Source organism: Rhamphochromis sp. 'chilingali' (assembly GCF_963969265.1).
Source record: "Rhamphochromis sp. 'chilingali' genome assembly, chromosome: 8".
Lineage (NCBI taxonomy): Eukaryota > Metazoa > Chordata > Actinopteri > Cichliformes > Cichlidae > Rhamphochromis > Rhamphochromis sp. 'chilingali'.
The window spans coordinates 35,176,648-35,189,812 of NC_137935.1; the positions used below are offsets into that span (position 1 = coordinate 35,176,648).

At 40.5% G+C, this 13,165-nt stretch overlaps 1 protein-coding gene across 3 annotated transcripts in view; it reads right to left on the bottom strand.

Moving 5' to 3' along the window:
* Nucleotides 1-13,165, bottom strand: part of LOC308401702 (unconventional myosin-Ic-like) — a 58,924-nt gene that overhangs the window by 21,264 nt on the left and 24,495 nt on the right. The window contains exon 1 of one of the 3 annotated variants that reach the window (XM_080890045.1): nt 9,104-9,331. The exons of the other annotated variants lie outside the window; for them this stretch is intronic. Within the exon in view, the coding sequence (XP_080746171.1) occupies nt 9,104-9,121 (18 nt within the window). The 5' untranslated portion in view covers nt 9,122-9,331. Of the gene's footprint in view, nt 1-9,103; nt 9,332-13,165 lie in introns of those variants that run through there. 3 annotated transcript variants of the gene reach the window in all.

The window sequence follows — 13,165 nt, forward strand, 5'->3', positions numbered from 1 at the left end:
CCTGCTAACACTCCCACTTGAATCTCAAAATGAGATGTTCCAGGTTACTGTGCAGATCTAAAAAAATAAAACAAAACAAGAAGCACTGGGAGAGCGCACACCTTCACCGAGCCAGCTCACTCTCTGGGCAACGATTTACTTTGAAGCGGAGAGTATCGCATTTTCTATATATTGACTTTTGTACTTTTTAAAAGGTACTTTAAGAAATCTGCAGTGCAGTAAAAACAAGTGTGGGCTTTCATTATTTGCCCATTTTAATATACCCGACATCATTCTGAGTATGGCTATACCACATGTGTAACAATCAGGTCAGCGTTTATCACATTAGTTTCAATGTTTAGTAATGAATATCAAGTAAGATGTTTTTAAACACAAGTTAATCCTGTTATCCAAATAATAAGTATCTCTATATAGCATTACTGTCACGTAGACCTTAATCTATTGGTCTTGCAGGAGAATATAACAAGACATTTTAAATCTTTATACAGTACCTTCTATACCTTACACAGCACAGTTGTAAGAATCAGTTTCTAAGTTATAAGGCCTTTTGTTATTAGGTTGACCTAGTGGATGCAAGTTGGTGGATGCAAGCTAAATTTTAATGGATTGTTAACACGACCCAACTCTCCACCCATAAAAAGTTTTATTCACAACTTTTCAAGCTATGGTGTTTACAGACAAAATGACACTCAAGCAAACACAAACAAAAAAAGGACCTCCATGGCAGAGGTAATAAAAAAAAAAAAAAGATTGCAGTACTGCAGTCTCTGACATTTCTGGTCTCTGATTAGCTCTCCAAAACAAACGAAGGAGTTATTATGTCAATTAATCCTTAATCTAACAGCTATTTTATGATTGATTTATTGTTTATTCCACAAAAAGTAAAATCAAAATCAAGTGAATCAGTTTTTAAGTGTGACGTCTAAATATACAGGTTTTTTTTTTGTGAAACAGTCAAAAATTATGTTTAAAAACATAATAATAATAATAATAATACAACATAAAGAGCAGCAAACATGTGGAAACAGGTGCAGAATTCTAACCATTACAACCTCTAGGAGAAAATCCCAAGCCCCCCTCACAGCTTGAAGCCTACAGCAGAAAACATTCAGGCCGATGCTGAGAAACACTGTTTGAAGTTTACAAGCCACTCACAGACCTCCAATTTATTCCAACACATGCTGCAAAACACAACCAAGTGTCTGCTTGTACATCATCCAGAACTTCCTGTAGAAAAGCTTCAAAGAGCTTCAACTACCCCTAAAGAATTAGAGAGAACGCCAGGAGCAGGGCTGTACAAAGTTATCACTCTAACCAAAGTGGGCAAAGTCACACCCAGGTTTCACATATTCAAAAACACGGAGGCTAACTTAAGAGTCAGACCTGAATTTAAATTGAACACTTACATGTTTAAGTTCATCAACGCCTTTGACCAGGAAGCCATTTTCTAAAATAGATGTTTGAGTTTTGCGCATAAGATTGCGAAAGTTACTGAGATCCATGTTTACGGAGTCGGACTGAAGCAAACTCTGAATAACTTCTTTCTTAGGGCAGAGGCAAAGGTGGCCAGTGCAAACGCAATGAGAGAACACACACACACACACACACACACACACACACACACACACACAGTACAGCAGGTGTTGTTGTTGTGTTATGTAGCACAGCAGTCTTCAGCCCCCAGGAGATCACAAAGAAGAACTGGAGACAGATAGGGAAGCTGAGGGTGGAGGGAGGAGAGGATATATTAATTAGTGCTAGGTGAGACCAGAGGGAAAAACACAGAGGAGAGAAACAAAACGAGGAGAGAGGAGATGAGAAATGCGAGGTTATGACTCCAGTCCTTCTCCATCACTCCATTTAAACTGTGAGGGAAAGTTAGCAATCCTCCCTGAAATTCCACACATTTCAACAACCCATTAAATCACTGCAGCACACACGCACACAGAGTTTGAATTTCACACAAGTATGCATTAATATGTTTGATCCCTGCTTTCAAAGCAGAGTGGTAATGTCCCAGGAGCTTCAGTCATGGGATGCTGGTGTGGACCTTGTTCCAAGTCTGTAAACACAAAAGTAGCACCACGCAGGTTTCTATAAATTAATAACATTAGCGAGCATTGCCCGTTATGTGTATGCTCTTTAACTTGAAACCTGTTGGTTGGGGTGGGATTTGACTCTGCCCCTTAAGTTGAGAATAAACTTAGGACTGGTTGGTCTTGATTTGGGATTTTAATGTTTGTTATGATCTAAGATGTCTTGCTGTTAGACTAACTGGTCTTCATTTTGAAGTCTAATTTTGAGTCAAAACTTGAGAGGTGAAACTTGACGCTTATGGAAAAGCAATGTAGTACACGTAATCTAATCATGTTATACATGGCAGTTAACAAATATCTCTAAATTGGATATGTATCTCTTTTCCTTCCCTTCCTACATGCTTAAACACATCCATTTTCATTTGAATATTTCCCTCACTGTTGTTGTTCTGTCGGCATCTTTTCTCCACTCTTGAGGTTTGATTTGCCTTAAAGCTGCATTTACTATAGTGAGACACAAAGACACAAACGCTAAAGTGAACGTGATGCTTTTATTAATTTGATAGTGGGAGTTACTTGCCCTAAAATGTCCACGGGGATTTAACAAAATAGTTTTTCTTAATAATTATTAAACTAAAGGAGACGGGCAAGCTTCTATCAACTTTGAAAGAAAAGAAACACAAAAAAGGTGATCATCAAACAAAAGTGAAAGTTAAAGGCCAAATCGCCAAAAATATCCTCGTCTCCACAAAGCAGGAGTGTACACACTCCGGCCTAATTGTTGAGTAGAAACATCTGTACAGAAGAGCAGGACCTTAGATATTAGGACACACCCATACAGGCAAACATCAGAGCAGGTCTGGCTATATTATCCAATAGTAATGGTACACTCAGGATTTGTGGAAGTGAATCGGCTATAACGGCCTGCCTCGTAGACTTTGTGAAAGGCTGTGAGGATAAAGTGCAGTGGTGCTTCACTTAATTAAGGATATTAAAAAGGAACAAGTTAAATATAGTGGATCGTATAAACTGAGCAAAGTTAAACCTTACGCACTTTTCTCATGTCTGAATGTGATGGTGTCCTGCGACTTTACTTGTGCTTGCCAATATGACAAAGTGCATCCATTTGATCTGATTTACACAACACTTTAATTTTCTTTGCAGAAGGTAAAGTCCATTAATGGATCAAGAATTCATGATTCCAGGACAGGTCATGTGACTCCGGCCTACACCTCTGGGTATCATTGTGATTTATTGACACAACCATGTGTACATATGTGACCTTGTGAGTGTGGTAACTGGAACCTATACATCCCTGAGCTCTGGTGACCTATTGTTTGACACATGTGTTCAAAAAACAAAGAAACTGCAGCTGGGAGTGTGTGAGTGTGCATATATACTGTGGCATTCTCTGTTGTCAGTCATTGCTGAGTTGTTTTATGCTGCACTTCCCACCTGTAACGTCAAATAAGCGTGGTACTTTGAGTTCTCAGTTTGGGTTTTCTGGTAAAAAATAAAACTGTCTGATTGCTGTTATGATGAACAATTAACTTCTTAGTTTTCTTCATCCAAACACACTGCTGTTACTACAGCTGGAGACAAACTTCCTGCTTGGAGGATTTTTCCTGGGAAAGACTCAGCAGGCAGCGGGTGTTCAGACCAAACACAGGGGAATATTCCATGTGGGAATGGCTTAAATCACTGTTAAGAGCAGCAGTACTGACATTCATTTACATTAAAGGAGCCATGTTTCATTACAACAGCGTCCAATAATTGTGATGCCTGGGACAGAAACCAGAGCCTTATTTCCTCACCTCTCCCCTCCTCTTCCTCCTCTATACATCGTCACCTCTCATTCACTTTCTGTCCTTGTTTTGGTCTCCCGTCCTCTCTCTCCATTACTTCATTGTTTCGCAACGCTTCATTCACTGTTTGGCTTTCCTGCTGCCGGGTAATGCTCCACACCGGACCTCCACCCGGTCTCAGGAATACACCAACTACGTGCCAACCCAGTTCCTACATGTCGTCATGTTTTCCAGAGCCTTTGCTGCAAAACAAGGTAGCCTGGAGCCAGGTTAGCAGGAGGGAACCTGGAGAGGTGCACCACTCTGCCAAGATGGTGCACCTCTGGTTGTTTGGCACTGCTGGTTGGCTGGTCCACTGCTTCGGTGCAGACTTCATTATCTGAATATCTATTGGACGTTTGGTATAGACACTTAATACTTTCTGAGGATACATTTTCCTTTTGTGATCCTGTTACTCTTACTCCAGCACCACCCCACAATGACACTGACATTTCAAGTATTCACCTGTTAGTGAGTTTCCATAAACAGACTGACATTAATGCTATCTATTAATATATTTCTTGAACTATTAAACTTTTGCTATTATTACTACACATAGCATGTGCACCACTTACTTGATTTAAGGTAATCTACCTACAAGTATATTTTTAAAGCCATCCATATTGATACAGGTACAGTTTAATGTTCCGGGCCATAGCTGCTTGGACCTCTTAATTTGAATCCCAGTTCACCTACCAGTTTATGCTCTACTTTTCTAGTTTCTAGGTCACTTGGCACAAATTGGTATATCTGAGGGTTGTGGCAGGAAAGTCATCTGTTGTAAAAACAATCTGTGCCAAACTCAATATGCAGGTATATCCACAGTGGCAACACCTTCCAAATAAGCGAGTGGTGTAAAGACGTGTTTGTGTCTTTGCATTGAATGGATGCACCTTTCTAACCAAGCTTGCTGGTATTATCTGACAGGACAAAGCTCCACCCTGTTGTCCCAATATGGTCACTTCAGGCTTAAATACAAACCAATAAGCTAATGTAGCTGCAAAAGGCATGATAAGGAAACAAATGGGTAAAACCATATTGGCTACACCCATCTTTTATATACAGTCTATGATGTGTGTGGACTGTCATAAACAAAACAAACAAAAAAAATTCTGGATGACTCAATTAAAAGGAACCTTCCACTGTTTGAGTAACGCAGGTGTCGAACAGAATGGCCAAATCCAAGCAGCAGAGGCCCAGATCCACACTTCTTTGGTAACAATTCAGGGTCAAATTCATAAGCCTACATTCCCATAATGCACTCAAATGGCCTCTTTCATTCAAAATTAATACTTTAATACATTTGGAAACAGTGTTTTGTCAAGCTGAGATGAGTAAACTGGACTACTTGAGTAGGTTTCAGTGGAGCAACCCCTTAAAGATTTGAATTAAGACAAAATGTAAAGTTTTCATTTTGCAAGAACATGCCTTATTTCTTATATTAGATGACATCACTTACATGCAAAAATAGCTTTTACATGTAAAACAGAATAACTACACCATTCCTCACCGACACGTGTTAAAGGTATGCGTGTGATGTCTTTCTAATGTTTTTCATTCACAGAGCTACTAAACAAATCAGGATCAAAACACTTAAGCCAAATGGAGTCGAATATTTTCACATGCAAAAGATTCAGGTTAAATATGCAAAAAGAAGAAAGGGATAATAGAGGAGTGTAGCCGTCACTTCTGTTAGAGTAAAAAAACATCCGACTTGTGTTTTACATGATTTGTCGAAAGTTCTACAATGACAACCAAATGAGTGAGGCTCGGTGTGGTTCTGATGGAGTTTGCTACACACAGTTTATTTTGCCCTTTCCTACATTTTTACAGTATGAATCAGCTTTCTGGCACACATAGCCCATCTGTCCTTATCTGCTCTGCACTTGCTGCTGGAAACACGAGGGGCATGAAGTGAAGAAGTACTCATTCACCTTTGTGTCAAAGGTGGTCGTGGATGTTGCTCTTGTTAAATCCTAGCAAGCCGTAATGATGCCATATACAACATCAGTGGCCAGGCAAGTTTTTTGGGATAACTGGCAGAGTACCGTCACAGTATCAACCAGACCAATGAGCCAGCTTGTAGGTAAAATAAGAGACGGAAAGGGATGGGACTAACTGAACTTTCAAAATAAGAGCGAGAGGACTTTCCACTGCACTAGCCAACAGATCGTAAGAATGAAATTAAAACACAGGTACATTTTTCAGGCTTATTCTTTCACTGTAATTTGAAGATGTGGATATAAACCAAGGGGAGGTGAGGTAGACCCTGTGTCAACACAAGCCTGTGCAGGTAAAACTCAAAACAACATTTCCCCACTGCTCACCTGTAAAGGCTCCAAGCTTATTAAAGTTTTGATTGCTATCACCATGGTGACGCCTGCAGGCTTGTCAGGGCTCTTTTTTAAATTTCCATTTAAGAGACAGTGAGTGAGATCAGAGAGCAGTCAGACAGGTGTAGCAGGCTAGTGACAGTCTACTGCAGGTTGCTAAAATGAAGCTGCCCACCTGATGATATGTGGGCCAAAGCACAAGTCCAGAGCATTTTTTTCTTTGCTACTCTGCATAACACTTTCTGTCATACTCATGTCACATCTTCCAAACCCATTACTATTAGCTCCAGTTATGGCTTTCCACAGCTCTCCATGACCTTTGATCTTTCCGGAGCAGGCAGAGACCCAGTGTAAGGACAACATTTTCCACTTAATTCTCTATTTTCTACCATTTTGTGACCAAGTTACAAACTTATTCCTGTGTAGGCTGCAGTACTGCTGTGCAGCACTGCTAAAAAATTAAAGTTGAAGTTTGTGTTTCATGTAGAGTTAAAGAAAGCATATGTTCTCATGTCATATCCAAAGAAGAAACTCAAATACCCAAAACTAATTACACAAGACCTCTCACATTAATTCATTTGGGTTCCTGATTCTTCCTCTGTAAATTAAACTAGGCACATACGGTCCTCTCCTGCTTGGAGGTTAACCCTGAAACTCTGCATATCAACTTTAACCTCCTAAGACCCGAACTCTTCCATGGCATGCATTTTTAATTTATCTTTGATATTTGGGCTGATTGGGACCTAATGAATGTAAAAATAAAGAATTACCAGATTTTTTTTTTTTTACCTAATTTTTGTTTCTAAGAAAAATGAGAGCCACATATGAGCATATTTGTTTAAAATTTCGATAGAACAATAGCAGTATAATGTCCTCGTAAGTGGATATCAGGCCCTTGTAGAGCAAAATTGAGTATTTTGGTCTAAATAACCCAAAATGTCCACATATGTGGACGCCAGGTCCTAGGAGGTTAAAGTTCCTTTTGTCATGATTTACAACCCATCGGTCAGTCAGTGTATGACAATGAGGTAATTCTAACTTACTATATTACAGCGATCCTCCATTGAGAAACAGCTCAGGTTTTAAGCCATTAGATTTGCAATTCAGAATCTTTCTGAAGCAAGTGAGACCAGTCCTACATAAACCATTTCTTGAACTAAGATCAGATGCACTGCAGGCAACAATGATTGTGTCAGGAATCTCTGAGTGCATTGCACTATCCTGACATCTAATTGTACACACGGTGCTATAACAGAGAAGGCTGGAGAAATGCACAAATCTTTATAGAGGTATATGCCTAAATACAGCAGTTCCCTTAAAAACTTAGTGTCAGCTCATTCTATAACTCAGAGAAGATCCACCACATTGTACAGACAAGGTACTTCAGCGTCATTCATTAACATGTTACCTCATAGTTTCAATGAAGCAAAAGAATGCCACCCGGCCACACAACACCACCATGCGAGAGCCTCGCCCTGGGGCAGTGCAAACACACAAACAATGCTAAGGACACACCTTTACCGATATCAAATAGACCTGACGTGGATATGACAAATACAGAGTTGAGATGTGAGAGGATGCAGATCAACGAGGAGAAACAGAGAGAGCATGAAGTCTGCAAAAGAACTGTCCTACCTCATTGCTGAGGGATTTCGCTCTCACCTGTGTCCTTCAAGTTCACACTAGGGCTGCCACGATTTGTCGACTAGTCACGATTACGTCGATTATCAAAATCGTCGACGACTGATTTAATAGTCGACGCGTCGTTTGAAGCTTTGTAAGATCACAAAAGACGCAGGAATAAGTGGCAGGATTTAAGAGTGTAATAACGGACTGAAACAGAAGATGGCAGCATTGCATGTACAAGGATGTCAGCTACAGTTAAACCCCGAAGAAGAAGAAGAAGAAGAAGCAGCTGTGTCCCAGAATTCATAGCGCGGCCCAGCGCAGTTTCCAACAATGGCGGCAGCTAGTTAGTTTTAATGTTACTCTTATTATTCTTTCTGGGTCACAAAATAAACGTTTAACATATTTTCAGGCGAGAATGTAGCTGTGTAAACCTCAAATATCTGCTCAGTTTATCAGGACACCACATATTTTCAAAAGCGCTCCGACGTTTTCGGAGACATCTGTTACCCACTAGCTCGTTAGCGAGCCGGGGGCTAGGCTCACTAGCGCCGTGAGAACACCGGACTCCCCGCAAATCGTTTTCAAACCCACCACCGTCTTTCGCTACTCAGGTTAAATATATATGAGTCACTTAGATAACTTAAAATGTTATTGTTTGGCTTTTTTTTTAGTATTTTATTTGTTCCTGAGTAAATCAGTTTGTCTGAGATTAAAATTATAGTTTTTACACAGCTGAATAAACGTCAAGCAGACAACTGATTATCAGAAGTGTAAGATGCTCCAGAATATACTCCAGTGTCCTGTTATATTTTAGATAGCAAGGAGTTTATTAAACTTCACCGAAACAATCTGCAAATTTCATTAAAATTTAATAAACTATCATCTTGTCTTTATTTTTAGTTAGCACAGACCTTAAACACTTAAAGCTGTAAGCTAATGATAGTTATATAAGAGCAGATGCTGCTGGTGCAATAAGCTGTAGTTTTACGTCCAATGGATGATGATCTGATTAGTCGACTAATCGCAAAAATAATCGGTGACTAGTCGACTATCAAAATAATCGTTTGTGGCAGCCCTAGTTCACACTATTACCCAAGCCAAAGCTAGTCCCCAAAAACTTCCACACTAACTTCATCTGACCACAATGAAATCTAACAGCCTTTAATGCAGATCTACATGTCAAAACATCGCCACTTCTCAGGCAAGAAAAAACAAAACATTTTCAGAGAACTTTTTTCAGGATGAAGGATGTGTCCCTTACCAGAGGTCTGTACTTCATTGCTCCTGCACTGCTCTCGACTGGTTGTGGACAGGGTGTCCCCCCCCCTCCGCAATCCTTTTTCTCACCACTCCAATACGAATGTGGGCTCCAGCGCCGCGTCACAACCACTATTTAGCTGAGAGTTTGTTTTTAGAAGCTCTCCCCTCCATTCTGAGAGCCAGCTGCCATAGCTTCTCCTCTTACTGCTGCTCGCACACGCTTGACGCACACCTCATTCTGTCCTCTCTCACTCGCCACTCATTTGTACACTTTTCTTCTCCCCCCTCCCCTTCAGAAGAAACAGTCTCTGTGCTGGGTGACACACAACACCCCACATTTGCTCCCTCTCTATGTACTTTTTTGTCCCGGTCACTTTCTCTGTAATCCACTACATACTATTACTTGTTTGGTCTTTCTCCATTAAAAACAAGAGAGCCCACACACACACACACACACACACACACACACACACACACACACACACACACACACACACACCTGGCCCGAACCACCCCTGGAGAGAAAAAAGGATCCGAAAGGAAAAATGTGTCCTGCTGCCAAATGGGTAAGAAGTGTTTGTGTGCATCAGAGCAAAATACTGTAAACTCTTTAGTAGTAACTGCCCATAAATAATTATCTAGTTGAGCTTCCTATTCCTTCCCCCTCCTCCCGTCTTTTCTCATCCTTCACTTCCTGCTGTCCTCCACTCTCAGATTTACAGGCCGGAATGGAAACCAGACAGACTGCCAGAAATATGGCTCCTGACCCCCACTGCATCAAGCTGACACACACACACACACACACACACACACACACACACACACACACACACACACACACACACACACACACACACACACACACACACACCATCATTAGCCCAATGTCATTATAGGCTGGGTGATTACTTCAGACCAGAGCTGTGCGTTTGTGTAGGTGTGTGTAGGTGTGTGTGTGTATACACACATACACACACCTACAGATCAAAGGCCTCAGCAGTTTAATGCATCTGCTTGTTAACACTAACAACAACTGACACGTTACAAGCAGCAGGCGTGTGTTGCTGAGAACAAGTTTCCACTGCACTCACTGGACTCGGAAACGAATACTGGACAGTTTGAAGGTCAAAAAAGATGTGAGTTTTCAATTACAGCCTAACAGATACAGAATTTTTGAGGCCGATACTGATTTTCCCAAAGTAAAAAAATCCCTGTTTGTATATACATTTATGTCCCCACAGTATGTTAGAGTTATAACGTAAAGAAAAAAAATGATGGCGGTCCTAATGACTCTCCAACACAGTCGGCTCAGCTGTATGCTCCTCTGCTGCACACAGTGCTGAAGAACCGAGGTCTGCAATCTGTTATTTAAAAAAAAACAATTACATGTTTGCAGAACAAATCCCTTGACACATTATATTTTATATATATATATATATATATATATTAGGGGTGCAACGATATTCGTATCGATATTGAACCGTTCGATACAGTGCTTTCGGTTCAGTACGCATATGTATCGAACAATACAACATTTGTAATTTATTTTATCAACTTTCCTTCTGACGATGCTGTCTGTGTGGAGCGCTCAGTGAATCTGCGTTCGACTACTCCGCCTAGGCTGCACTGTCGAGCGCAGATCCACTGAGCGCTCCACACAGACAACATAGTCAGAAGGAAGAGCGCAGGGCAAGCTAGCAAGACAGAAGTTAAGCTCTCCTTGCAACATGGCAAATTGAACCTCCCCCACCCTCATTCAGATCTGGCGTTTGGAATTATTTTGGTTTTCATGTGACGTATGACCCTGAAGGTAAGCGCGTCATGGACTAAAGTAAAACAGTATGTTGGATGTGCCACGCAATGCTCAATTACATGGGTGGGAGCTAGTGTGTTAGCGCAGTTAGCTCGTTAACGTGTTGGCCGTCCAGCCCCATGCACGGGGCTATCAGGGCTAGCTCGTTAACGGAGATTTGCCGTAGGGCTGCTCGATTATGGCAAAAATGATAATCATGATTATTTTCACTGAAATTGAGATCTCGATTATTTGACAATATTTATTTAACCCTTTAAGACCTACTATAGAACCAAGTCCGCCAGAGCTTTTTTTTTTTTTTTTACATGTTGTAGTGCCATTTATGGGAGCATTTCAAGTTGCTATACAACTGTTATAGCCCATATTTTAATAATATGTATGCATTAAGTCCATAGTAACTACATTAATTGCAAAAAAGTGCAATAAACTACAAAAAAATTTTTAAAATCGTTTTTGTTTGTTTTTTTACATATATTACTTGGAGAAATTTAAGAGGTTTATCCCTCAAAACTTTAAATACAAAAAAGTTGCAAAAAATAGTTTACAACAACAGGAAATTTATTTTGAGTGTGTTCATAGTTTTATTTTGGAGATACACCAATTTTTATATATTGCAGGAAAAACGAAAAAAACAATCCTATGATGCAAAAACAGCAGGTGCATCAAAATAAACTATTTCCAGCAGTGCAATTCGAGTTCCAAGCATCCCAGAAACTATTCAGAAAAGTCAAACATGACCAGTATAGGCTTTTAAGGCATCGAATTTCCCAGAGGAACCCACCCGAGGGATTAATAAAGTTCTATCTTATCTTATCTTATCTTACAAGTAAAAAACTACATTTCCGCGAAAATGACGTCACTTCCGGTTTCGGACAGGAAATGGCGGACATGTGATAGTTCGCGCTGACGTCTGTTTCACTGTGGGAAGTGTTACGAACAGCTGATCGGATCAGCGAAGCGTGTTTCTGGAATATTATGTTTTTGTTCCTGCAAGCGCTTTTTATGCAATTTTTGCAAAGCTTTATGTGGAAGGAAACCGTGACCGAGGACAAGCTGATGGCATCAGATGTAAGTACAACTCCTCCGGTTTATTGCGCTAGCTTACACAGTCCAGGTTCTACAGGGATTTAAAAATAGTTACACAAAACGGAGCGTGCTGCTCTGACCGGCTTTAAAGGGTTAACAATGACTTTAAAAAATAATATAAAATAGTGTGCAACACCACTGAAGTTTTTTTTTTTTTTACCTCTCTTTTCAACCAACAGCAGTCACTCTCCTCTCCAAATAACTTCTGCTTAGCTTTCCGAGCTTCCCTCGGGTCCTCTTAATCAGCGGTCTCCAACCTCTTTTGCGCCACGGACGGTTTATGCCCGACAATATTTTTACGGACCGGCCTTTAAGGTGTCGCGGATAAACGAGGGAGGGGCTAATAATCGGCTCACTCATTTTTAATGATCGTTGAAAGCCCAGATCGTAATCGTGATTAAAATTCGATTAATTGAGCAGCCCTAATTTGCCGTGTTGTGACGTTAAGGTCATTTTAACGAGGTTAACCTGAAAGCACTAGTGGGAACACAACGAATATGACTGCACATTTACGCCGACATGATTCTCCTTTTGGGGACCTGATATGTTTAATATGCTGCTGAGAATATAGCCCAGAAGAAGCGGATAGTATAGCTTTTATTTTGGAAAGAGCCATTTCTCTGTAATAAACTCTCTTTTCCAAAGATGAGTGATTCCTCAATCAGATACAGGGCTCGCAATATCGCTAGCTCGACGTCCTGGGGCTAGCGATTTTTTCAGTCGGGCTACCAAAATCTATCTCTGCCCTGCCCGTCGGCCTATCGTAGGAAGGAAAAATATACGTCAATGCTTTTGCATTCTTTCGGAAATGTAGCTGGGTAATTATGTCATTGGCATCGGTGAGCCACTGTCAATATGTGACATATTGCTATCGCGTTTGAATTTGCGCTTGTTTTTTTGCTTTCACTTTGCAATCGCGCGAACTGTGTATAGAGAGCGACAGTACTGATTGGTGAGTGATGATAATTTGCGCACCAATTCCTCTGACATCGTCTTATTAATTGTTAGCTTACTATGCAAACATGACAAGTGAAATCTCCCGCAGCTTAAACATGTGAGATGTTTAAGACATGTTGATCGCGCAGAGAATCGCTGAGCTTATGTGAGTGCGTGTGTAAAAGCAGCAGGATTTATATTTGACTACGATGACCTGGATGACTGAGA